The sequence below is a fragment of the Plecotus auritus genome (assembly GCF_963455305.1).
Source record: "Plecotus auritus genome assembly, chromosome: 9".
Taxonomy (NCBI): Eukaryota; Metazoa; Chordata; class Mammalia; order Chiroptera; family Vespertilionidae; genus Plecotus; species Plecotus auritus.
In genome coordinates, this window is record NC_137783.1 from 133,306,930 (window position 1) to 133,332,962 (window position 26,033).

At 35.7% G+C, this 26,033-nt stretch overlaps 2 protein-coding genes across 8 annotated transcripts in view; one reads left to right on the top strand and one right to left on the bottom strand.

Moving 5' to 3' along the window:
• IMMP1L (inner mitochondrial membrane peptidase subunit 1) overlaps window positions 1-19,233 on the bottom strand; it is a 43,555-nt gene extending 24,322 nt beyond the window's left edge. For 2 of the 6 annotated variants that reach the window (XM_080687430.1, XM_080687435.1), the window contains exons 1-2: window positions 19,044-19,233; window positions 12,258-12,372 (exon numbers count right to left, since the gene is read on the bottom strand). The gene's annotated coding sequence lies outside the window, so the exon portion shown is untranslated. Of the gene's footprint in view, window positions 1-1,688; window positions 1,826-12,257; window positions 12,373-18,984 lie in introns of those variants that run through there. The other 4 variants (XM_080687433.1, XM_080687429.1, XM_080687428.1 and 1 more) reach the window with 3 other exon arrangements.
• ELP4 (elongator acetyltransferase complex subunit 4) overlaps window positions 19,226-26,033 on the top strand; it is a 190,192-nt gene continuing 183,384 nt past the window's right edge. For both annotated transcript variants that reach the window (XM_080687426.1, XM_080687427.1), the window contains exon 1: window positions 19,226-19,465. In XM_080687426.1, coding sequence (XP_080543552.1) covers window positions 19,243-19,465 — 223 coding nt within the window. In that variant the 5' untranslated portion in view covers window positions 19,226-19,242. The remainder of the gene's footprint in view (window positions 19,466-26,033) is intronic.

A 26,033-nucleotide genomic window follows, 5' to 3' on the forward strand; every position in this document is an offset into this window, starting at 1 on the left:
TCTAAACAAATAAGAATAATGCCCAGGATAGAGAAAGAAAAAATAGTAATTTTCAAGAGCCATTCAGTAACCAAGTAAATGAAAAGCAGAAAAGTAACCATGTTTAATAAAAGCTTTGAGACAAATTTTGTTTTGAAAGGAAAGTTACTTTTAAAAAATAATTATTTAATACTATTAACTACTCTAGAAAGTTATCATGAGAAAATATACTACCTGGAAAAGTAATTTTAAATTACATATAAATCAAATATTTTATATTTAAAATAAAATTAATTATATTATGAAGACAAGAGAAATATTTTAGACCACTTATTTCATAGACAGATCTTTCATTATGATAACAGAATTTTAAATAGACAGGTTTTCCAGTAGCAAAAATAGAAATAGAAGACTAAAAAAGTCCTTTATAAACTAGCACAATGCAGTTCAATAAAAATATTAAGCTTTCTCATTCATTAATTTTAAATGTGACAACAAATGAAGAAACACATTTTCTATTACAATAGCTTAGATCCAGTTAAAACAAAATCCATGAAGAATGACAAGTTTGCTAAGTAGGTTTGACCGAAGATCTCTACATAAATTTATTATATTGCATTTATTGATTTTTCTAAGAAAGAAAATATGGAGAACAAAATGTATTATATGTAAACAGAGGCTTTAGATAAATCAATATATCATTCATAATGGATAATTATATTTTAGTTATTGTAATTTCAAAAAATATTTTAGCCACCTATATTTAGGTAAGATTTTAGAGCCTAAAAACATGATTAAGATTTTCTAATCTATTTCTTAAAAGACAAAGCTACTAAATAAAAAACAATAAGATAAAAATCAAGTTCTATGAATATTTTTAAAAAGTAAGTACTCTAGGATCATAACACTGACAACACTAATTATCTTTTCTAGTCTTGGCAGTTATGTTGCATACTGTTTGGGTGACTGATGGGATAATTTCACTTCATTTTCTCTCAGTTTATTCTGGACGATGTAAGAGAAGAATATTAAAATAACACCTCTAAACAAAGTACTTGATAAAGTTTTAGTTGAAATAAAATGCTTAAAAAATAAACCTCAATTAATGAATACATGATTCCAGAGCAAATAACTGAATCCCCATCTACTAAAGGAAAACTTTGAGTAAGAATTTTTGATTTTAGAAAAATAAGTCTATTAAGTATTAATATTATTTTAGGACTTTTACATAGTAAGAGCATACATATACTTTCAGAAAGAGCCCTTTCATCAGCTAGCATTACTGTAATTATAAAAAATGTGTCTATATAGTTTTATATCATTAAATATTTTATTTACTAAAATCATTTAATCAGCAGGAAAAGAAGCACTTAAACTGTATGAAAAAAATAAATTATTCTGATTCCTTACACCTATACACATTTTACTTAATTTATTGATAATGACTTTATACCCAAAAGAACACTGAAGTATTTAATTTAATATTTAATCTCAAATATAAATCTTCACCAATAGCAATTACACTACATCACTCAACTGGAAAAAGTATAAAAGACATTATTAATCATCATTTCTACTTGAACATTTAAATGCATTTTAACTCATACATAGTTTATAGTTTACATATGTCTTACATAATTTGTAAGTCAAATAGCTAAAGCTCCATATTTTAAATAATTAATAGAAAGCATATTCTTTGCCTTGATCACCTGATTTTTTGTTGTTGTTTATAAAATTAATCACAGTTAGCAGGATAGAAATCGCTTTCAGCTTCATGAATGACATCCAAGAGATGGGAAAGGATTAGTTCTCAGTTGCTGCCAGTTATAGCGCCAGGTGGCTTTTTCTGCAGTGAAGGTGTTACCGATAATCCCATTACACTGGTACTAAATCTTGCAGACATCAAAATTATCACCAAGGTTCCTTTTCATCCCATCCTTTCCAAATGACTGGAAGTCGCTTCACCTGAAAGAAGTCAAATCCACATGCAGCTGCTGTTTTAGCAGGCAGCAAACTCCCTGAGAATGCCAGTCATGATTCAATTTTGCTGTGCTGGTGGCCCCCTATTCCCTGTCCAATAATACATCTGTTAAAAAATCCTACAGCTACAAATCAAGTTTAATCCTACTGGGGACCTCATGTTGGTCTTGTCTTCCAAAAAGGCAGCAGGTTCTGCTGTCTATCTTGGCCAGCGTCTGGGGAATACCCTTTAAATCCCAGCCCTACTTAGAAGAATAAGCTAGGGATCACAAAACATGACCTCAAAAACCCTGATATGACTATATCCTGACCCAGAGGCATTCATTCTAGGTGAAGATTAGAACTTTGCATAATAAGATTACACAGCAAGTGAATGATATCAAGGGACTATCCATATGCAGCCGCCTGGTTTTCTATAGACAGCCTGTGCTCTGCAATATGCAGTACAGACGAAAAGGAGCTTGGTCTTTCTAGCTGAAATAAAATAGATTCACATAAATTAGTTGGCCGTTTCCAGATTCCTAAATCCCCCATTACATCTTTTATTGACAGCTCCTGTGAGGATAGCACAAATGTTATTCCTTTTTATTCTGTGCTTCTATAACAATCATGCTCTGTAATTGAAATGTACATAGATTATGGCTTGAAATTAACATCTTGTTTGCTGTAATCTTGGATTACAATTCACTGTGTACATAATAAAATTAGGAAATCAATGGATGGATTTATCAGCTCCAAAAAACTAGAGGTATTGTTTAAAGAATAGCTTAACATTTTGTGCCAACACTTTAAATGTAGAAGTCACAGAAAGAAGTCAATAAAAATTTAAGTGAGTGAAAGAATACAAACATCAGCCAATATCTATATAAGCTAGATTACATATGAATTAGCTTAATTCCCTCAAAATTTAGAAAATATGAAAGATTCAGAAATCTCATGAACATATCATTTTCTCTCTAAACCATACTTGAACGAGGTCAATTACACATAAGGTCTCTACTTTTATAAAGTACAGAAGCAGTATTTTATACAAAGCACCTTCATCATTTTGTATTTTAAGATATTTGAATCCATTCAAACCAATTACAATTCAAGGTTTTAGAGTTCTTAACAATATGTTTTTAAAGTATTTAATGAAATAACTTCTTATATTGGAATATATACAGAGCTTTTTAACTGTATAGAATCCTAGAGATATTTAGAAAACAATAATTTATGTTAAGCTTTTTTATTCTAAGAAGTTTAAAGCTATACCAGCTCTAAGCAAAATTATACGAAAAGAAAGATTCCTATCATTCATGCAAATCATGCAAACACAGAACAATTATAAGCATGCGAAGAGGAATTCTCAACTTTATAATTTAAAAAAAGTATTGAGATTTGCCATGGGATTCATGTAAAACTAATCTCCTTGGTATACTTGAAATGTGGCTTATTTGACAAGTTCTATTTGCCCACAATTGCTGAGGAACATACCACATCCCTTATATTAGCCATTTTCTCCTTATAATCACAGTATCTTTAAGCATATCTATATAATATCTGTTAAGTACTCAGGAGTCAAGTGACATAATTCTGATTTTGTGTATTAAACAGTCATGTATAACCCAACAGTACTGTGTAACTTCAACTACATAGCACATGTATACTCTTTGATTACCTTGTTAGAATATTAGGAAAATAATGAGGAATGCAAAAAATACACATTTCTGTTATGATATTTACATGAAATACTTTAGAGCTATACTGTTTAATAAAGTAGCCACTAGCTATATATAGCTATTGAGCACTTGAAATGTGACTACTCCAAACTGAGAGGTATTGTAAGAATAAAATATACACTGGACTTTGAAGACTTAGTACAAACAAAAGTAAAATATTTTATATATTAATTACATGTTGAAAAGATAGTAATTTAGATACAGCAGGTTTAATAAAATACATATATGACTCATATTTCTATTGGACAGCACTGTTTTAGCAGATTACATATTTTTAATAATATATTCTTAATCTAACTAAAATTGTACAACTAATAAAAATACTAAAGCAGAAAGTTATTATGGAAGAACAAACATTCTAGTGTTAAATCTGGTAGATAAGCTTACTAAAGAAAGAAGAAAATGTAGTCATTTTAGAATCTATTTCATATCTCTAGCTTAAGGGTAGTGAGGAAGGAGGGACCAGCCAAATTACTGACCATTGTGAACCAAAAAAAAAAAATAATGTTTTATAGTTAGAAAAATGTTTTAGTCCAATAAGCATAGGCTTTTAGAAAAAGTACATCTTGAGCAACTTCATAAAAGACTACTAAGGTCTGTGTGTACCATTCATTGAGTCCAATAGACAGCAACTTCAAAAAACATGTCTGCATCTACCAAGTGCCATGATTTTTTTTCTAAGGTGCTATATAATTATTTATATTCAAATTTTTCAAATACATAATAAGTAATAACTATAGACATTTGAAGCATTTAGTATATTTCGGAATTTTAGAAAAACGAAAAAGTTCAATTTCATAAATTATTAGAAGGCTACTTTTCCATTAGTCATTTCATTATCCATCAATGTAGGTTTAAAAAATTTAATTAACAAAAATAGTTTTACAGAAACAAGGAAAACTGTAGATAGTTAAAATATAAAATGTATACCTAATTTAAGTAAAGAAAGTTAATGGTAGATTTAGAATAACCAAAGAAAATTGATATTGTATACAATTAAAATACAAAGTCTATCTTTGTCACACATTGGGATTTTCTATAAAGAGTAGTATGTAAAGTATTAACTCATTTAAAAGTTGCTTTTTCATAATTATTCCTTTATAATATTTATTAAAATACTAAGACTGAAGATGAAACATAAGTATCAATAAATAAGATGGATAACATCTAAATCAGTTCTTTATAACCTAGCCATGCCACTTTTTCCTACCCTTTTATAATTATGTATTTCTTTCCTTTCCCGGTTATAAGTATCACATATACACACAGACACAGGCAAACACACACATATAAAAACAAAATAATAACAATAAAAAAACTTTTAACCATCAATATATGAGAGCAATGATATTCAGTCTAAGTTAATCCCCAGACATCCAAATTCATGAATAAAAATTCATCAGTTTTAAATACACTGAGCCTATTAAGCAAGAACAAAAGCATATGCACAAAAGAGCTTTTAATATATTTCAAAGCCCACAAGAGCCATGGTCTCATTAAAATTATAAATTACACAAACATGGAATGAAGATTCAAACTGCAGTGCAGCTAAGCAGATTACAGAAAACCCCGCGTTCCATATGATAACACACCATGGCCCTCCCAGATGGGGGCTTGGAACAAAAAGGCCATCACCACAGCTAGGGAAAACCTCCTTGTGATCTCTGGTTTCTGTTCAGCAGATGACAGCCAAATAATATGTTGATTATTCTGTTTGTGCTGCTAAGCTTGTAAGATGGAATAAAAGCGATATGATCTATTGTGAACCCAATGCTAATGTGTTGCTCCACTCATAAATAATATACTGAATTTATTTTGAAACTACCTTTTATCTGAATTTCAGTTTTTAAATGCATGAATTAAAATAAAAGCCAAGATAAAATATTATTTAATTTGATGCTTTAAACTAAGAAATGTAGATGACAAGTGAAAAATATCTAAGTGCTTAGTTAAGAGCCAAGAACTATCACTTTTCTATAATTTCAGCACTGTGATCACAGACAGAATGCATTTTTAAACAGGCAATTTCTCATTAAGAAATATAAATGTAGACTTAAATAATACAATAAGTTAATAATATACATTATTGACAAGATAAAAACTAAAATATTAGAGTATATAAAAACAATTTTCTGCAATACAAATAATGGCACATAATCAGAACATATGTCTCATATACTTCTGAATAATAAAAAGTATCACTGAAAGCCTTGAGAATGTTTATAACTTATACACAAATGAATGCTCACCTACCTATAATCAAAATAATTAAAAAGAAGCTTATAAAAATAATTCTCATATAAATAGCCAGCATTTCATATTGCTTTGATGACAAAAGCAATTTTTCCCTCACTGAAATATCCCAAACTTTAACAGAACGAACTATACTTAAATGAGGTAACTGGCATTGTGTCTGCAAATACTTCCCCAAACTTTATATTTCATGGATAAAAAATTTTTATGATTACTAGTATTATTTAAAATATTGAAAATCATAACATTTATTTTCCCACCCCAGAAATCCTTCCCTAAATAATCTTGTAAAATTAGCTTACAGGCAAACAACATAAACAAAGAAGTACATTAAAGTTACAGTTGAGGCAAACATAGATACACATACTGTTTTCTTAAGGGAGTATTTAGTAAAAAAGCAAATAAGTATGGCCATTAACATAAATGCACCTCCCTTTTCTGTTTAGAGAAATAGATTTTTGAGTCTAAAAAGCAGAGCAAAATTGCCTGACATGAAAATACAATCTAAAATTATATGGGTATAAAGTGTAAAACAATAATACTTTTAGAGAAAAATACAGAATACAGAACATCTTTGGAATAGACAAATATTTCTTAAACAAGAGGTAAAAAGCACTAAACATAAATGACAAACTAGACGACTTTAAAGTCATAATCATCTGTTCATCAAAAGCACTATTAATGGGGTTTTTTTTGCAAAGTTAATACATGGGAGAAACCAAGATGGAGGCATAGGAAAGCACCTAAACTGCTGCCTTGCACAACAATTTCAAAAGTACAACTAAAAGACAGAACGGACATCATTCAGAACCACAGGAAGGCTGGCTGAGTGGAAATTCTACAACTAGAAGGAAAGAGGAAAGCTCACGGAGAATCAGAGGAGCGGCAAAGGGCTGAGGCACGGACAGAGAGGAAGGGTGACTGAGTGCCTGGCTGACTTTCTCTGGCGGGAGGGGGAAGGAAGCCCCCGACTGCACTGAACCCCAGTTCCGGGCGAAACCCCATGGACCCAGGGTCATACAGGGGGAGTCTGGACTGTCAGGTAGAGAGAAAGGCACACAGAGACTTGGAGACCCGGGGGAGCTGCAGTGGGTCGGGAGACATGCGCGCACGCACGCGAGTGCTTGCAGAGAAAGCTGAATGCGGAGGCTGCCGCAGGCATTCCCTAGCAGAAGGGAGTCGGAAGCTCCTGACTGCACTGAATCCTAGTTCCAACTGCACTGAACCCCAGTTCTGGGTGAGCCCCTGGGGACCCACGCTCTTACAGGGGGAATCTGGACTGTCAGGTGGAAACTCAGGGGAGTCGCGGAAGGCAGAGGTCTGGAGGTGCGCATGCAAGGGCAGGGCTGATGGGAAGCCAAGACTGTCTGCTCCGCCCTGAGACTCCGCCCCATCCAAGCTGAGCACAGAGGCTTTTGCAATTTTGCAAGTCTAATCCTATAAGGCTGTCTCCAGCACTGAACTTCTCCCAGCGTAGAAACAGCTGATCCTCACAGCCAACTGGCCTGGAGGTCTATTCCTCCCAGTGATACCAACAAAAATCAAGACTTAACTACAACAAGGCTGTACACACAGTCCACAAAGGGGTGCACCAAGAGTGTCCACCTCAGGTTAACTGGGGAGGCTGACCCACTGGGCTATACAGGAAACCTAGCACACAAAGCTCCCCTACCAACTCAGGGAAGCAGCGAAAATGTGGAGGCAAAGAAACAGATCACAAACGAAAGAAATGGAGGAAAACAAACAACTGTATATAGAATTCAAAACCACGGTTATAAGGCTTTTTAAGAATATCCTAGAAAAGGCCGATAAATTCAGGGAGACTCTCGAGGATATGAAAAAGGACCAACTAGAAATTAAACATACACTGACTGAAATAAAAAATATTATACAGAGACCCAACAGCAGACTAGAGGAACACAAGAATCAAGTCAAAGATTTGAAAAACAAAGAAGCAAAATACACTCAACTGGAAAGGCAAAAAGAAAAAAGAATCCAAAAAGTTGAAGATAGTGTAAGAAGCCTCTGGGACAACTTCAAGCGTACCAACATCAGAATTATGGGGGTGCCAGAAGAAGACAGAGAGCAAGATACTGAAAACCTATTTGAAGAAATAATGACTGAAAACTTCCCCCACCTGGTGAAAGAAATAGACTTACAAGTCCAGGAAGCACACAGAACCCCAAAGAAGAGGAATCCAAATAGGACCACACCAAGACACATCAATATTAAAATGCCAAGGGCAAAAGATAAAGAGAGAATATTAAAAGCAGCAAGAGAAAAACAGTTAATTACCTACAAGGGAGCATCCATATGACTGTCAGCTGATTTCTCAACAGAAACTATGCAGGCCAGATGGGAGTGGCAAGAAATATTCAAAGTGATGAAAAGCAAGAACCTACAACCAAGATTACTCTACACAGCAAAGTTATCATTCAGAATTGAAGGTCAGATAAAGAGCTTCACAGATAAGAAAAAGCTAAAGGAGTTCATCAACACCAAACCAGTATTATATGAAATGCTGAAAGGTATTCTTAAAGAAGAGGAAGAAGAAAAAAGTAAAGATAAAAATTATGAACAACAAATACATTATCTATCAACAAGTGAACCTATAAATCAAATGAATTAAAAATCTGAGGAACAAAATAAACTGGTGAGTATAATAGAATTAGGGGCACAGAAAGGGAGTGGACTGATAATTCTCAGGGGGAATAGGGTATGGGAGGTGCAGGAAGAGACTGGACAAAAATCGTACACCTATGGATGAGGACAGTGTTGGGGAGGTAAGGGCAGAGGGTGGGGTGGGAACCAGGTGGAGGGGAGCTATGGGGGGGAAAAGGAGAAACAATTGTAATAATCTGAACAATAAAGATTTAAAATTTTAAAAAAAGCACTATTAATAAATTGAGAGGGCAAACCTCAGAGCAGGAGAAATGTTTGCAATACCTATATTAGATGGAGGACTCATATCCAAATATATAAAGAACATCTACAAGTCAAAGAAAAAGACAGCCCAAAAGAAACGTGGGCAAGAGAAATGAACAGGTACTTCACAAAAGAGAATAATGAAATAGGCAATATACATCATATGAAAAGGTGCTCAATTTCATTAATCATCAGGGAACTAAAGAGTAAAATGGTAATGATTTAATATTTATACACATCAGAATCTGAAAAATATAAAGAGATAGGTAATAGAATCGAGTGTTAGCAAAGACGTGGAGCAACTAGAGCTCTCATATACATGTAAACTAGTACCATTTTAGAAAACTGTTTGGCAATACTGATTAAAGTTGGACATATATTCTTATGATCCAATAATTTTGCTCCTAGATATATCATCAAAAGAAACATGTAAATATATTAGTGAAGAGATATTTATTACAATGTTTATAGCAGTGTTATATGGAAACCTCCAAAATGTCCATTAACAGAATGGATAAAAAATATTTGTGATACAGTCATATGATGACATGCAGCGATGAAAATGAACAAAGTACAACTACATGCAACAATATGGACAAATCTCAAGACAAAAAGTTGAGCAAAGGAAACCACACATAAAATAGACTGTATAATTCTAAGTAAAATATAAATACAAGCAAAACGAATGATGCTACTAAAAGTCAGGGTAGGGGTTATTCTCGTGCAGGGAGGTAAATAGTGACTGGAAAGAAACATGACGGTGTCTTCTAGGGTTCTGATAATGTTCTTTTTCTTTGTCTAAGTGCTGATTACATAGGTTTATTTGGCTTCTGAAAAATTCATTGAGCTGTCTACTTATAATATGTGTACTTTTCTGTATATAGAGCTTTCTTTTAAAAGGCAGTTTTACACACAGATACAGAAAAGCAGTCAAAATTCTTGTCACAATAGGAAAACACTAAGGATTCTGAGACAATTCATTTAAATAATCAAATTTTCAACTCAACAGATTTTGTATACCCTTCCAGATTTTCTTTATGCAAATATAAGTATCTCTAAATATATTTATATTTTGATTCCCCTCCCTTAACGCAAAAAGTAGTTTACAATACATTGTTTGAATTCTGCTCTTTTCAAATAACAATGTATGTTTGAAAACTTCCAAATCTGCATATAGAAAATATCCTTTCTTTTTTTAAAGCTGTATAAATAGGCCACAGATCATTTAACAAGTACCCTATGGGTAGACATTAAGAGTGTTTCCAATAGTTTGCTCTTACAAAAAGAAAAAAATATATGTAATAAACTCCCACAATTGGTTTGGGGGTTGTGTCATTTTGCACTTCCACCACATACTGATCTCAAATGTATCCTAGAAAAAGCTATGCCTTGCTTTGGGCCTCTCAGATATTTTGTTCATAAGGCAAATTCGGAAACATGTTCTCATTGCAAAAATCTACATGAAGCCCTTTATTTTTCCCTAAATGCAAATGTAAAATTTGTTGACTTAGTAAATTTGAGAAGAAATGAACTGTCAAATTTAAAAACACCTCACTGATATAGGAAATCATCATAGTGATACCTATTGTCCGGTATTGTAATTGTCCATCTTCCACAAATCTTCTGTCATCTAGCAACAATCCTCACCCAGGTGTTTTTTTTTTTTTTTTAATTCACATTCAATCCTATCTAATAAAGAGGGAATATGCTAATTTACCCTCACACCATCACAAAGATGGTGGTGCCCAGAGCCAATAAGGAGGGAATATGCTAATTGGCTGCCCGCCCTCAAAGATGGCGGTGCCCACAGCCAATAAGGAGGGAATATGCTAATTGACTGCCCTGCCCTCAAAGATGGAGGCGCCCACAACCAATAAGGAGGGAATATGCTAACTGATTGCCACGCCCTCAAAGATGGCGGCACCCAGTCCCCTCAGCCCCGCCAGGGCACCTGCCTCCAGAGTCCCCCAGTCCCCTTAACCCTCTAGCCACCAGGGCCAGCCTGAGGCGCAGGCAAGCCTCGGATGGCAGCTGCCCAGCCGCCCAGGGCTGTCCGAGGCTCAGGTAATCAGAGCCAGCCAAGGCTTGCGCTGCTGGAAGTGGCAGCAGAAGAGGTGTGATGTGGCGTCGCCTTCCCCTGACCGCGGGGTCACCTCCCGCCCCTAAGGGCTCTCGGACTGTGAGAGGGGGCAGGCAGGGCTGAGGGACCCCCTCTCCCCCTCCAGTGTATGAATTTTCATGCACCGGGCCTCCAGTAGTTTATAATTGGGTGAGCAGTCAAATGTATTTCACTTTTAAATGACTGTTTTCCTAAAGTACAATTTTATTTTCTTGGTCTACATTTCAAATTTTTATTGAAATATTTTAATAATAAACAAGTTAGTATGCATAATTCTCCATAATCCCAATTAAGAGTAGATTTCACAGGTTTTCCTAATGGCTATTAAAAAAGGACCAGGCTGTTAAAGAGTATAAGATCAGTTATCCTGTTAAATCTTTGCTTAGCTCAATGTTGTTTCTGTCATTTTTCCTTCTTTTTAATGAGATGTATGATTACTTCAAAAAAATCTACATTACATCCAGGTAATAATTTTATTCAGGCTGCACTCCAAAATATATATTTTAGCTCAAAAGTAGGAAGAAAAACACCTTTTACTCTCACACATTTGAAAATAATTTTGGGAGCATCTATGTATGCATGCAACGTGAGGGTTCATGATAAAGTGGACAGACATGACACTTGAGGTCCAACACAATGTCATTCTGTGTAAGAATCGTTCACTGTGTATACTAGAAAACATGATAGCTGGATTATGGGATGGATATACAAAACAAGTTACTCTTATAGCCCACTGTATGAAATGTAACATAGGGCAACTCATTTAAAATAGACCCAATAATGCCTAATTTAAATTATACTGAAGCTGTTGGAAAAACAATAATACAGGGAATTTAATTTATTACAAAAAAAGGTAGCAACAACAACTGAATTAAATTACAAACATATATAAACTCATACACAATTTAAGATATCCTAAAAGGTCCATCATCTACAAGCATCCTTCAATGTATGTTGGTTATAACTTTTAGAAGCCATTAAACAGGAAACAGACAATGAAAATTAGAAGCAAGACTATCAACACTTTCATCATATTCCAGGTATCAACACAATGACAACGGTATTACTCATTATAACAGAGTTGCTTTTGTCGCATACTATTTTGTGTGTGTGTGTGAATGCAGCCAAGGATTCCCCTCCAACTAACCAGTTACTTGCCCATCTATTAAGTGCCAACTTTCAAAAATTAGTGTCCAGCAGGGAGCAGCATTAGGACATTCATAAGGCTTAACTTAAACATGAACCAGACAGAAGAAAAATGAGGAAAAGAGCCCACTTACCATAGGTCTGTTCTACAATACATTCAAAGTTTAGAGTTGTTGCAGGGCTTCCAGGGAAAAAAAAGCATCTAACGCATCTCAAAGCATATGTGGCTGACCCATGGTTTCAGGATTTCTAAAGCAGAAAATCAAAATTACATTAGTTGAAGGCTTTTCTCAGCCATGTTGATTTAAGTTAACATATATGACTAAATGTTTCTCAATTGTTAAGATGCATCTTCCTCTTTAGCAGGTCAATGGGATTTTGAATTCGGATATCCAATGACACTTTGGATAAAATGATTTAAAAAAACATACTATTAAAAAACATACTATTATGAGGGAATTTTAAGTTGGAGAAGTGGGTAACATAATGTATCAATCAACCTAGAGAGAACTGTGTTCAAGGACTTAAAGAAGTTGGTAACACCAACCACATACAGTTCTTATATATCAAACTCATTTCTACATGTCAGCATGAATATCTAAAGTTAATTTTAAGCATGAAACGGCAGCAGAGAAGTAGTTTGTAAGGCTGATGTGTTAAGACTAATTAGTCAGATATTTACTCAATATGAAGAATGTATATGATATTGTTGAAAAACCCTGGTGACCAGCTATAATATGACAAAGACAAAATATATTATGGTCGATACTGTCTTAGATGTCAAAACCTGCCTCATATTCAACCATAATAACTCCATTACAATTCTTATGACAGAGAAAAAATTTTATTACCATTTTTATTTGAAATATTAAAAGTTTGCTCTATGTTTACATGTGACATTTGAGAGTCTACACTGAAAACTAAATTTTTGTCATTAAAAGAAGATAACAGCATATGAATATTCATCTTAAAATATACAATTAATATAACATACAATATACAATATCACATATTAATATGTTAATGAATATGTAACAAGTTTCCTACTATTTTCTTCTGGCAAAATGATATGAGAATCTTGAGTGCATGATATCAAGACTACAGTAACTCTCTAATAATTATCATTAATTTGACTGAAGCTGAAAGAAACTCTCATATCTTAATCTTCTATCCTTTATCATTAAACTATTCATGGCATTATTTCTTATCCTTTGCTCTCCTTAAAGTCTTCCTCTTATCCTGTTTCTTGCCTTTGCTATTGTACCTTGCACTTTCCAATACTTCATTTCTGCCAAATCTATCTTTCTTCTCTTTACTGTTTCACAAATAGAATGTTGAGCAAAAGAAGTCAAAGATAAGAATAAATGGTGTATTGCTTCATTTATATAAAGTACAAAAACAGGTAAAACAAATCTATGATGCTGGAAGTCAGGACTAAGATTTCCATTTGTGAGTATACTGATAGGAAGCAAAAAGGAATTATGTGGTGTCCATGAATTCCCTCTGTGCAGGCATAACCATGGCATTCATTAATTCAATCATGCTACCAGAATACCATGAGACTCTGTAGTAAGCCTCCACAATATCTGTTACATGCTTTACCTGCACTGACACAATGGGAATATGAACCTTAGGTCTCAGAAAAGCCACTGAGTTAATTTTTGTGAAAGGTATAAGGTCTATGTCTAGATTATTTTGGTGGGGGTTAGGGAGTGGGATTTGTATGCCTATGTTCCAGCACAGTTTGTTGAAAAGACTATCTTTGGTATTTCCTTGGCTATTTTATCAAAGGTCATTAAACTATAGAGTACGTTCTCGGGTTGCGTTGGAGATCCGTTCCAACGGTGCACTGTAAAGCAATTTTCGCTGTAAGTCAGAACCCACCTACATAAGCACCTACGTCACTCACATGGAGCACATACACAGCAGTAATGAAGTGAAACAGTAAAAAAAATTTAAAAGGAAGATAACAATTCCTGACCTTTACTTGTGGTAAATAAATAATAAAAAACATAAAGCACGTGTACATCGTTGAAATGACTGAACTTTTTTTTTTTATAAATAAATGGGAGATGGCAACATAACCACGAAACGACGTAGTCGAGCCCCACGTAACCAGAGGACTGCCTGTAGTTGAGTGTATTTCTGAGCTCTCTATCCTGTTCTACCAGTCTGTCTATTTTTTTGCCCATACTATATTGTTTTGATTACTATAGCTTTATAGTAATCTTGAAGTTTAGTAACAGTAGTCCTTCAACTTTGATTTTCTCCTTCATTGTGTTGGCTATTCTGGGTCTTATGCCTCAATAAGCTTATATCTGTAAAGTAACTTGATGGAATTTTTATTGGAATTGCATTGAATCTATTTATAGATCATGTTGGAAAGAATTGATATTTTGACAATATTGAGTCTCCTACCCATGAAAATTGAATGTTTCCATTTACTTATTTCTTCAATTTTGTTCATCAGAGTTTTGTAGTTTTCCTCATATAGACTTTGTATATATTTTTTTAGATTTATGCCTAAGTATTTCTTTTCTTTATACTAATGTCAATTGTATTTTTTTAATTTCCAATTTTATTTGTTCATTGTTAGTATACTGGAGCTGATTTCATTTTGATAGGATGATGAGTTGGCGTTACTGAATATGGTGAGTACAGCAGAATAAATAAATAAGAGTTAGAGAGTAAGGGAATTTATAGAGTGATGTGCCTACAAAAGTAGGTAGAAGGAACTGCATGCAGGTCCTTAAGAAGTTTTGTTTTATATTATATGATCTTATTTCTATTGAAAAGGTCAGGATGGCTCTTGAATGGAGAATGTACTATAAGAGAACCAAAGAAGGGCTAAATGCCCTAGAATAGATCAGAGAGCTATTAAGAGGTAAAGTCCACAGGTCTTGGTAATGGACTGCATATGGCAAAATGCAACTTGAAATAGGGATTGAGTGTAGTGAAGTTCCATTGCTTAGGCAACTAACTCTAAAAATTGTCTTATAATTTAATAAGATACAAAACATTAGAGTAGGAGTGGGGAACCTTTTTTCTGCACAGGGTTATTTGGGTATTTATAACATCATTCTCGGGCCATACAAAATTATCAATTTAAAAATTTTCCCACTATATTTGGTCAAACATTTAATTAACTACCCCCAATGCCTTGGCAGAGCCAGACCAAATGATTTTGCATGCCTTATACAGCCCTTTGGCCAAACATTCCCCACCCCTGCACTAGAGGAAGGTCAGTCTGGGGTATTATGAGGTTAAGGTTCCACTAAGACTTTTAAGAAACAGGTAAAGTAAATATATGAATTTATTATTCTGGAGGTCAGAGAAGCAATCTGTACTATAAATGTTAGACATTGTTATATAAATTGTAACTGAGGTCCTGGGAGTGGATGAAGGTAATAAAGAACATGGTATAAAGATAAAATGGTCTTAAGGACTTCAAGATTTAATAGCAGAAAGCAAGAGCCTTACTTTTCTTATACCCTCTAGCCATTGAATTGTCCCTTCTTTCAAACACTAATCCCTCTCCTTTGCTCCAGATTCCATTCCTTCTACCTCATTCAAGCCCTTTTATCAATTGTCTAGAGTTGTTTTACAGTACCTCTCAAACAAAACTCCTCCTTTGATTTTTTTTGTTATCTCCCTCTATTCCCTACCCCCACTCCAGAACAAATTTTTCTAAAATGTAAAATGGTCTATTTTTATGAAATATTCAACTTCACTTGCCATTTAATTCTAAACAAAATTATTTGACTTTTTAGTTAAACAAAAGCAAAATAAACCATTATTACTAAATCTAATAATCACTTTCCGATTCTTATTTTGTTTTCTGTTCCTCTGCCCAGCTTGCAAATATTTATGTTCCCCAAAGTTTATTATCAGTTCTTTTTTCTTCTCATTCTAAAATATACATTTCCTGGGGTAAACTTCCATTATATGCTAATTAACTTCAAATCTATGTTTCATCTAGAGTTACCTCTTTCACATAATCCACTTGACTACTCCATGGGTTCCTCCAATTACACACATTTTTTAAAAAATACTCATTTTATGATCTCCCATTCCTTAAAATAACCAACATAACTACAAAATTCTGCTCTCTCTCCTTTATCCTTTATCATCTATCACCCACAAAGCTGTTCAAGTCAGAAACCTGTTAATCATCTTTGGTTCCTCCTGTCAACCTTCCTTATCATATCAATTCTACCCCTTATAGTAATATCTTAATTCATTCCATTCTCTTTATCCCAGTCATACTTTCAGACAATCCATTTTCTTCTAGCATATGTGTAGCCAAAACGTAACGATCAAATATGATCACTGTCATTCCTTTCCTTAAAAGTTTTCAATGATTTCCCATTTCCTATTATCCCTTAAGAAAATCAATTAGACCTTCTCCAGTCCACCTTCTATTAGCACTATGCATAAACCATGAGAACTACCTGCACAGAAGCAATGAGAACAGATTTATTGAAGGAGCAGTCTTCCTATTCTCTGTAATGGCTTCCATTCTCTATAATGATTATATCACCTACACATTCTTCAAAACTCCGGTTAAGCTTTCTCTTCAGGGGAACCTTTCCAAGGCTCTTCTCAGTCCAAGTCAGATATCCTACATTTGTCCTCCAATAGAAATTATATAGTATACTTTAGTATTCTACTTATCCACCTATGTCCTAGAAATTATATAGTACTAGAGGCCTGGTGCACGAAATTCGTGCACTGGGGGGGGGGGAGGCTTCCACCACTTCCACTGCACTCGCCAGCTGTGAGCCCTGCTTCTGGCAGAGCGGTGCTCCCACTGTGGGAGGCGCACTGACCACTGGGGGACAGCTCCTGCATTGAGTGTCTGCCCCCTGGTGGTCAGTGCGCATTATAGTGACCGGTTGTTCTGCCATTTGGTCAATTAGCCTTTTATTATATAGGATACTTTAGTATTCTATTTATCTACCTATATCCCCCAACTGTGCACTCAAGGAGGGCAGAGACTAATTCTTTTTCCTGTAACCTGCATACTTGGCTCATTACCTGGAATTTAACTAATTAATTATTCATCATTAAAAGCACACCTAAACATACACCTTTTTATCTCTTCCCTTCTAAAAATACACTGTATTTATTCCAATGCCTTATGTTCAACTCTATATACTGGTAAATTCAAATATGTGATTATTTGCTTTGAGAGCAAAAGTTTTGTCTTTGTAAAAAAAAAAAAAAATCAAGACAAATTAAATTATCCTCTGATAATTTTATACTATTCCACAGATATAGCCTAACTTCAGAAATTACTTGGGTGCATATGTGATGCTTCCCAAATTATAAAAGTTGAAAACAATTCTTCAGTTCTAGTAATAAGGCAAATAAAGCATCACACTATCACCCTTAGAAAACCAAAGGGTAAATAGAGTAGGAGACAAGGGAATAGGAAGTAAAAATAACATGTAAAAAATCAGTATTTAAGAGCAACAAAAATATCCAAAATGTTTCTATTTGATAGTAAAATGCTTTGCCACTTTCTGTTTTGCTCTTCTTAGTAGTTACTACAGGACAAAATTTGTACATATTGCTCAATGTATTCAAGTGCTGTTCTGTTTTCTAATGTTAATCTTATCTCCCCCAAATAAGAACATTTTTACTTCTGTAGGCCTAAAAATGACAAGATTAGGTCTAAGCAAAGAATAAGCACCTAACAGCTATTTACTGAATGATTTAGATATATACTGGCAAAAGATCCAAAATAAAAACATCTAAACCTCATCAAACTTTCCAGATGATATAGTTGAATAGCAACATGAGGTGTTTTTTTCTGAACATTTTTCTTTAAAAACAAACAAAAAATCCAGAAAAATGAAAGACCTCCCCAAATGAAAAACTCCAGTCACTGTTTAGCAATACTAATTTTAATGCATCAAACAGAACCTGCCAAAGAGTTTTAACGGGTCATTGAGATTTAAAACAATTCAATGGCAAGAACTGCAATGAGGTTTGGTTGTATTTTAAAAGTAGCATACATCACTGTCAAAACCAGTCATAACTTTGTAGTACAGGCATGATTTGGGAGTCTTTTATATTTTAAACTTGTCAATCATGAAGGCTTTTAAAAATCACTTACCCACCACACACGCAGACACACACTCAGTTTTAAGAAAAATTTTAAATCGAAAGATGCAGCTCTAAATTACATTTTTCCCCACACATAAAATTCCTATTCTAATAAGAAAGCTCTCATTTCAAGGTCACAAATCACTAGAAAAATAAAGTACATACACATTTCATTCTTATCTTTTTTTTTTTTTTTTTTTGGAAGGATACCTCAAGTATTTTGTTATTTGAAGGTGCCTTACCAGCAAAGGACAATTAAATGTGTGAACAAGGTTGTCAGAGTAACCCTTGTCATTCACACCACTTATGGAAAGGGTCTCCAAGACTTTCAGAAGCACTAATTAAAATTAACGAAAGCTTGTCACGGGGACGTGCCAGAAAAGTAATTTGCTCTTTGAATCAGAGGGAAACCAAATCGGCTCAAAGCTCAAGAGTTTTCACTCTAAGGTCTAAATCCAACCCACCTGCCACTGACAAACTGAGCTCAGATGCTCAGCAAGCAATGAGTTCCGATTCCTTCAATATAACACAACCATTAAAAAAAATTTAATGACTTCAGGGGAAGACAATGAATTTTCAATCAGCTATCAGAAGAGAAAGGGGCGGGGAAATGTATCTTTCCTCTTTACAAGACAAGCCTCGGTGAAAAGTCCTACTGGCAGGTGTTTGATATATCGCTCCACCAACCGTTTCTGTAATTAAACGTGAATGAAGACACTCAAACCGAGAGCATTGTTGTATATTACCCACCTCTAGCCCCAAAGAACCCCGGAAGGCTCTTCCCCAGGACTCAGGTGGGCCTTTCTCACCTGGGTCCCGCAGAACTCCGCCGTCCTCACGTAAAGAGCACTTTTCAGCAATACGCCTTGCTATTGGTTGGCTTAAGACGGAACTCTCAGTTCTATTGGCTACGAGAGCCGCAAGGAGGCGGGAGTTTGGGGCTGGCTCTGACAGGCCGGCTACTTGAGTTCCCAGAGTTCCTATTGGGTCTACGCGGGAAGCGCTAAGATGGCGGCAGTGGGAACCAGCGGCCCCGACACCAGGAGTCCTGGGTCTGTGGCGGCGGCAGCCAGCAAACACAACGTCACCAGTTTCCAGAGAAGGGGTCCTAGAGCCAGCGGCACCGATAGCGGCGGCTCTCGACTGGTGTCCATCGCAGGCACACGACCGTCGGTGCGGAACGGACAGCTGCTGGTATCAACCGGGCTCCCAGCCCTGGACCAGCTCTTAGGTCGGTTCAGAACTGAGATCTAGGCTCGACCGAGGGAAAACAAGGGAGGGGACTTGCTGGGGGAACTCCCCTGACCCCACGTCTCTGTGTGGCCCCTCCGCCTTCGGACGTGGCGAGATAGCCTGGTCTGATAGAGATGGAGGGAGGAGTGGTTGTATGGAGACTTCTAAGTGCTGTTAACTAGACCTGTCCTGGGGCTCCCACTTTTACTCGGGTTCCTGCCCACCAGCCTTTTTCTAGATTGCGATCGGATCCCTTCGTGCTGTTACCTTGGTCAAGGGGGATTACTCTGTTTGGAAACAGTTTGCCGTCCTCTCTAGAATCCAGTCCCCTCCAGGTCTCTGAGTTTATCCTAACGCCATCCTCAGATAGTTCATGGTTTGGATTAACCTGCAAAAGTTTGTATCATTGTGAGAGAGAGGCTGCATTAGAAAATACTGAAAAAAATTAACTTCCCGTCTTTCACCGCCAGGCTGCTCATCTCCCGGTTCTGAATCTTTAAACAAACCGCGTTGGCTTTAAAAGAATGGATTAAAGGTTTATGTAGATCCCAAGTAGTTACATACAGCCTGTCGTTGAAACTGACAGTCACGCCCGTATCTGCTGCGTTAAATACACGTATTATGTTTCTGTTCGATTTTTTTTCTCTGTTAACTCATTTTAAGAGTGAAAGAAGGGCAGTTCTTAGGCGTTCCTATATAATCTCTGGAACCTTTCATAGCAGGCTTATGAATATGCTTGTTTTGTTACTGTTACACTGAAAGGATTGACCAGATTAGATTGGTAGGACAGAACTGCTGTGTTAATAAAGGTTGTAAATTAGTTAATTCCTATCTGGATGCTGCTTCATTAAAAAAGATTTATGTTTGTGTTTCATGACTTTTTAATAGTATGTGATGTGTGCCAGTTAAATCTTGTACACTTTCATAAAATTCTAGAAATGCCATTGCTTGTTCTTGTTCTTCACTTGACATTTTTCTCTGTGTAATCCCCTCATCCCTAGCCCCCAGCCCCACCCTGCAAGGTTTAATGCAAAGGGAAGTGACAAGGCAAGCAACCTGTAAGAAAGAATATGGTTTTTTGCCTCTGTTATTTCATGTCCTTAACTGAATCTTGGTTATTTCTACATAAGTCTAAGTATTTTTACTTGTTTCAAGTCTATTGCCTTCCTAAATTGCATGGTACTATAAACAAAAATGATTCAGAATATCTAGTTAGCAAGTATTTATCTCACCTTTTTTTTTTTTTAAACCCTTGCAACCTTACTTGGGTGAAATCCTATATTTGAACTTAAAACTTGGAAGCTGTTTTCAAATTTAAGTTCAACTATAGGATCTCACCAAGTGTGATTATGTATATAAATATATATTATATGTGATTATATATTAATTCAGTTGGGCTATGTAATTTTACTCACTTGATCCTGAAACTCTCCAAACAAAAAGGTCACATTTCTGATGTTATATCTTCGGTTCCTCATTAGAGTAACAAAATGTGCCTAGCACAGTTCTGTCACTTAGTAGATTCTCAATAAGTTCTTGATTGAAAAAATAATAAAGTGTAGAAAAAACAGCAAAAAACCTGGACAAGAATTTATGAAACATGTAAGATGAAGCTCAAAAAACAGACTTAGAAATTAAGTTACATGAACAGAGCCACAGAACCATTGACAGCCTGGGCTGATCTTTAGGCTCCAGATTTAGTGCTCTGTAAATGCTGCAGCTGTTTCAAGTTTCTGAGAACTCTTTTCAAGTGGTTTTAACCATTTATTGAACCTGAGACTAGTGATTTAACTCTAGTCCCTGGAAGCACCCCACCAAAAAGGTAACTCAAAGCAACTTCCTCATGTGTTTCTACAATGATGTAAACTTGAACTCTAATTTCAAAATTTTCCAGATATGCTTGAGGATAGGGACTCTAGTATTTGACTATAACAAGCTTATGCTAAAAATTAGTGTTCATTAAGATGATTGAAATGAGTATCAGTTTTTAGATATTTTGAAATATTTTTTACGTGTGTATAGTTAATTCTCAATGTACAAAGGAGTGGAAGAAGTGGTTATAATGGGAATTACTACATTTGGAATAATAATATGTGCAGAAGTATTTTAGTTGTTAACTTCTTAATGCCATTTTTGTATTTTCATGTTCTATTTTGTATGGCGCTGTGGAGCAAACCCGTTACATTTGTTTTTCATTAAAACATGATTTGAAAGTGAAACATTTGGCTGCTAATGTGTATATACATAGATATAAGCAATTCAGATTATGTTGTTACTTACATGTTATTTGACTGGGATTCTGACAAGTGTAATATGACCATATTGTGACAAAATGTAATGATAGTAGGATGCTTTATCAGGATGATGAAACTATACTGTGACATTGTATTGTTGCCTAAATATATTCAGTAATTACTGGGTAACAACTAAATACCGTATTGTTACTGCCATACAGTACAGCGATATTTTTACTGTTGCCACTGTCACATCATTGTAATTTTAAGCTGAGATGCAAAATATACTTAAAAGGCTAATTAAGTAATATAATCATACAAGCTAATTAAGTAATATTCTCAAATTTCCATTGCTTACTCCAAAAGCAAAGTGTTTCATACATTTGAGAATTCCTTATATATGCATCTTTTAAGCATGATCTAATGATATTAAGTATTTTTGTTCTGTCAACTGAATTTTATTGTTAGACTAGGGGCCCGGTGCACAAAATTCGTGCACGGGGATATGTGTCCCTCAGCCCAGCCTGCACCCTCTCCAATTTGGGACCTCTCGAGGGATGGCCGACTGCCCGTTCAGGCCCGATCCCAGTAGAATTGGGCCTAAACGGGCAGTCGGACATCCCTCTCACAATCCAGGACTGCTGGTTCCCAACTGCTTGCCTGCCTGCCTTCCTGATTGCCCCTAACCGCTTCCTCCTGCCAGCCTGATCACCCCCAACCACTCCCCTGCCAACCTGATTGATGCCTAACTGCTCCCCTGCCAGCCTGTTTGATGCCTAACTGCCCTCCCCTGCAGGCCTGGTTCCCCCCCCCCCAACTGCTCTCCCCTGCAGGCCTGGGTCCCCCCCAACTGCCCTTCCCTGCAGGCCCTGTCGCCCCCAACTTCCCTCCTCTGCTGGCCTGGTCACCCCTAACTGCCCTCCCCTGCAGGCTTGATTGCCCCCAACTGCCCTCCCTTGCAGGCCTGGTCCCTCCCAACTGCCCTCCCCTCTGGCCATCTTGTGGTGGCCATCTTGTGTCCACATGGGGGCAGCCATCTTGTGTGTTGGAGTGATGGTAAATTTGCATATTATTCTTTTATTAGATAGGATACTGATAGACATTTCCCAGTGGGCTACATTTAAATTTTTCAGGTTCTGAGATTTCCTAATCCAGGTCTCAACCCTGCCCTTTCAGGAAATTTATGTTGTTATTTGATGATACTATATGTAAATATTCCATTTTTCTTTTCCAGAACTTCCAAAGAGAGGGTATAGTGGGTAAAAGATTCTGGCAGAATTTCTTTTATCCTAGCATATAAGGTGTAGTCCATTTTAGGGCCGTATTATTGAGTCTGTAGGAACTATTCCCCAGCTTCATCCTTCAAAAAGATACTTGAAGGAAAGGTGACTTCAGGCTTGACTGGGTTACTTCTTTGCTGTTTAGGATTTATTAAATTTTGACTGTCATGTGAATGACAGATAGGAATTTGGGTTAAATAATAATCCAAGTAGAGTATTCCAAAGAAGTTTGATGTAGCTGCCATTTTCAACACTGATGTCAAAAAATAAATACTAGTGGACTTATTTCCTTTGCTCCACTAGATCAGTCTAGACCAGGGGTGGGCAAACTTTTTGACTCGAGGGCCACAATAGGTTCTTAAACTGGACCGGAGGGCCGGAACAAAAGCATGGATGGAGTGTTTGTGTGAACTAATATAAATTCAAAGTAAAGGAGCGGAGGGGAGCAAGAGAACCGGATAGAACAGCCGGATCCGGCCCGTGGGCCGTAGTTTGCCCAAGGCTGGTCTAGACTGGGAGTTGTTCGTTGAATTTGGACTCAATAAAACAATCCTGGTTATGATATTTTAGTAACTAAAAGCTGTAGCTTGTTCCTTTTTTTATGTAAAATTATTTCATGTGTTTTAATCTATATAATCATTGTCACTGTTCATAGCTTTTTCTATTTTGAATTCTATATTTGCCCAGCCAATAATTGTTATAATTAAGAGTTGTCAGGATGTCTTATACTCCTAAAGAGAGAGAAGAAAAAGTAGATTTATTAATGAAATAACTGCCCTTTAATTTGAGGTGTGACATTAAATATTTAAGGGTATTGCTATGAACTAAGGAAAGGATATGTACTTGTGTTTAACATTGCATTTTCTCTAAAATGCAAAACTATTATTTTATAGAGAGCACTTAAAAGGACTTGTTTAGTTCACTTATTTTTTCTGGGTGTTTTTCCTTTCCCTTTTATTTTCTCTAACTTTGAAAAGGGAGATACCCTTGTTATAAAATAAGGGATCACTTCTGGGCCTTTATATTCTAATATATCAACCTGATGTTATTTACTCAAAATTTATAGCTTAATTAACTTAGTTTTGGGAAGTGTGGGGATTGAATATTTTTTCTTTAAAATAATATTGATATAATTTTCTAACCACACCAATTTTTAAAAAATCTTTTTCCTCATATTTTAAAAATCATTAGGAAAATATTGGCACTTAATCACAAGATCTTAAATTTTCTTTAATGTTTTCTAAAGCATTAGATTTTTTCTATTTTTAGGACAAAATGTGTCATTTTTAAATATAAAATCTTGATGAAATTAATACATTAAAATATTATGCTTGCAAACTCATGTAATCTTAAGTGTGGGTATGATATTTTACTGCCTGTGTTTTTAGTAAGCTGGAGATAAATATACTTCTCAAGAAGGTCTAGAAGTAAAACCAAGTGTTTATTTGCCTACAGACTTAGAAAGTGTCTCCATATTTCTATAAGATACAATTAAAGAAGACCATTTTACTTCATTGTATGTTTTATAAAGATATTATAATTGCTTACTTACCTGTCAAACATTTTAGGGATTACTGATTTTAAAGATATATTAAAAGCTAGCTTTGGTTGAATATATTGTCAAAATATCCTCTTGTGGTTGGTTGTTTAGGCTTTCAAATTTTTGGTGGGGACATAACTACAAACTTATTCAAACTTACTCTATTTTGGCCAGCTGCAGTGGCTCAGTAGTTGAGCATTGACCTATGAACTAGGAGGTCCCGGTTCAATTCCCAGTCAGGGTGGGCTTGATCCCCAGGGAGGCGTATGCAAGAGGCAGCCAATCACTGATTCTCATCATTGATGTCTCTATCTTTCCCTCTCCCTTCTTCTTTGGAACCCATAAAAATATTTTTAAAAATTCTAAAATACAGCTAGAACTTCAGCATATCAAGTGAGGTATATCAAAATACCTCATACATAGATATTTTGGAAAAATTTGAGGTCTGCCACAATAAAATTTGGAAGACTAGAGCCAATCCCAGTTTGAGTAATTTACATAATAGAAAAACTAAATTACTTTTGTAAGAGAAATCTTGGTGGGATATTAATTTGGTTGATAAAAGTCATTGAAATGTCCCCACTCTATGGTGTTTTAAGTAATGTTGAACTTTCCAAAGATTAGAATTTTAATGTACATGAGACTTTTTAAATGAGTGGTGTTTTCTGAATTATCAGGAACAGTAGTTTGTATCATTCTTTTAGAAAATTACCTCCGTAGCATAGTCATTCACTGTTATGGTGATCATCTATATATATAATCTATATACGTATATAATAGAGAAATATGCTAATTAACTGGGACACCATAGCGATCAACAGGACAGGAGGAAGTTGTGCGCACAGCGTTGGGGTGGGGCGGCAGGGGCCCCCCTGCACACCTGAGCTGGGGAGGGCCTGATCAGCAGTGACCGCAGCTGCTTCAAGGGTCGGAGAGGGAGGCAGGGCCTGACCAGCAGTGGCCGTGGCTACTGCGGGGCCCGAGGAGCGAGGCAGGGCCGGACCAGTGACTTGAGGGTGGGCGGCGGCGCCGCGCGATTTCAAATCGCATGCTGGGCTCCTAGTCTTTTATAAAGCAGCAACATATTTTCAGTGATTTGTTCTAATCAGAAGATAATAGCCAGAATGGCAAGGGTAGCTCTTCCTGAGTGCCTCTCTGGGCCAGACACCTGAGCTATGCGTCACTTCATTTAATTGGGGAACTGTTCCTTGATCTGTTCTTATCATCTCACTGTGAATAGCACTCACACAGTATCTTTAATTCTCTAAGTATTCCTTTACATGAAGCCCCAAAGCTTTGTATAAATTTTTAACTTGAGAAGACGTGAATGTAGACCCAGGAGAGTTGAGATAAATTTAAATCCTTCCTGTAAGATATCAGTTAAGGAAAGAAAGACAACTATCTTTTTATAGTACCCACTTAAGACTAGCCCACTGCAGAGTTTTATGTGCTTATATTTCATCTTAAATACACATAAATTGGTGATTAGGTAGTTAAATGTTTGTTTTTGCA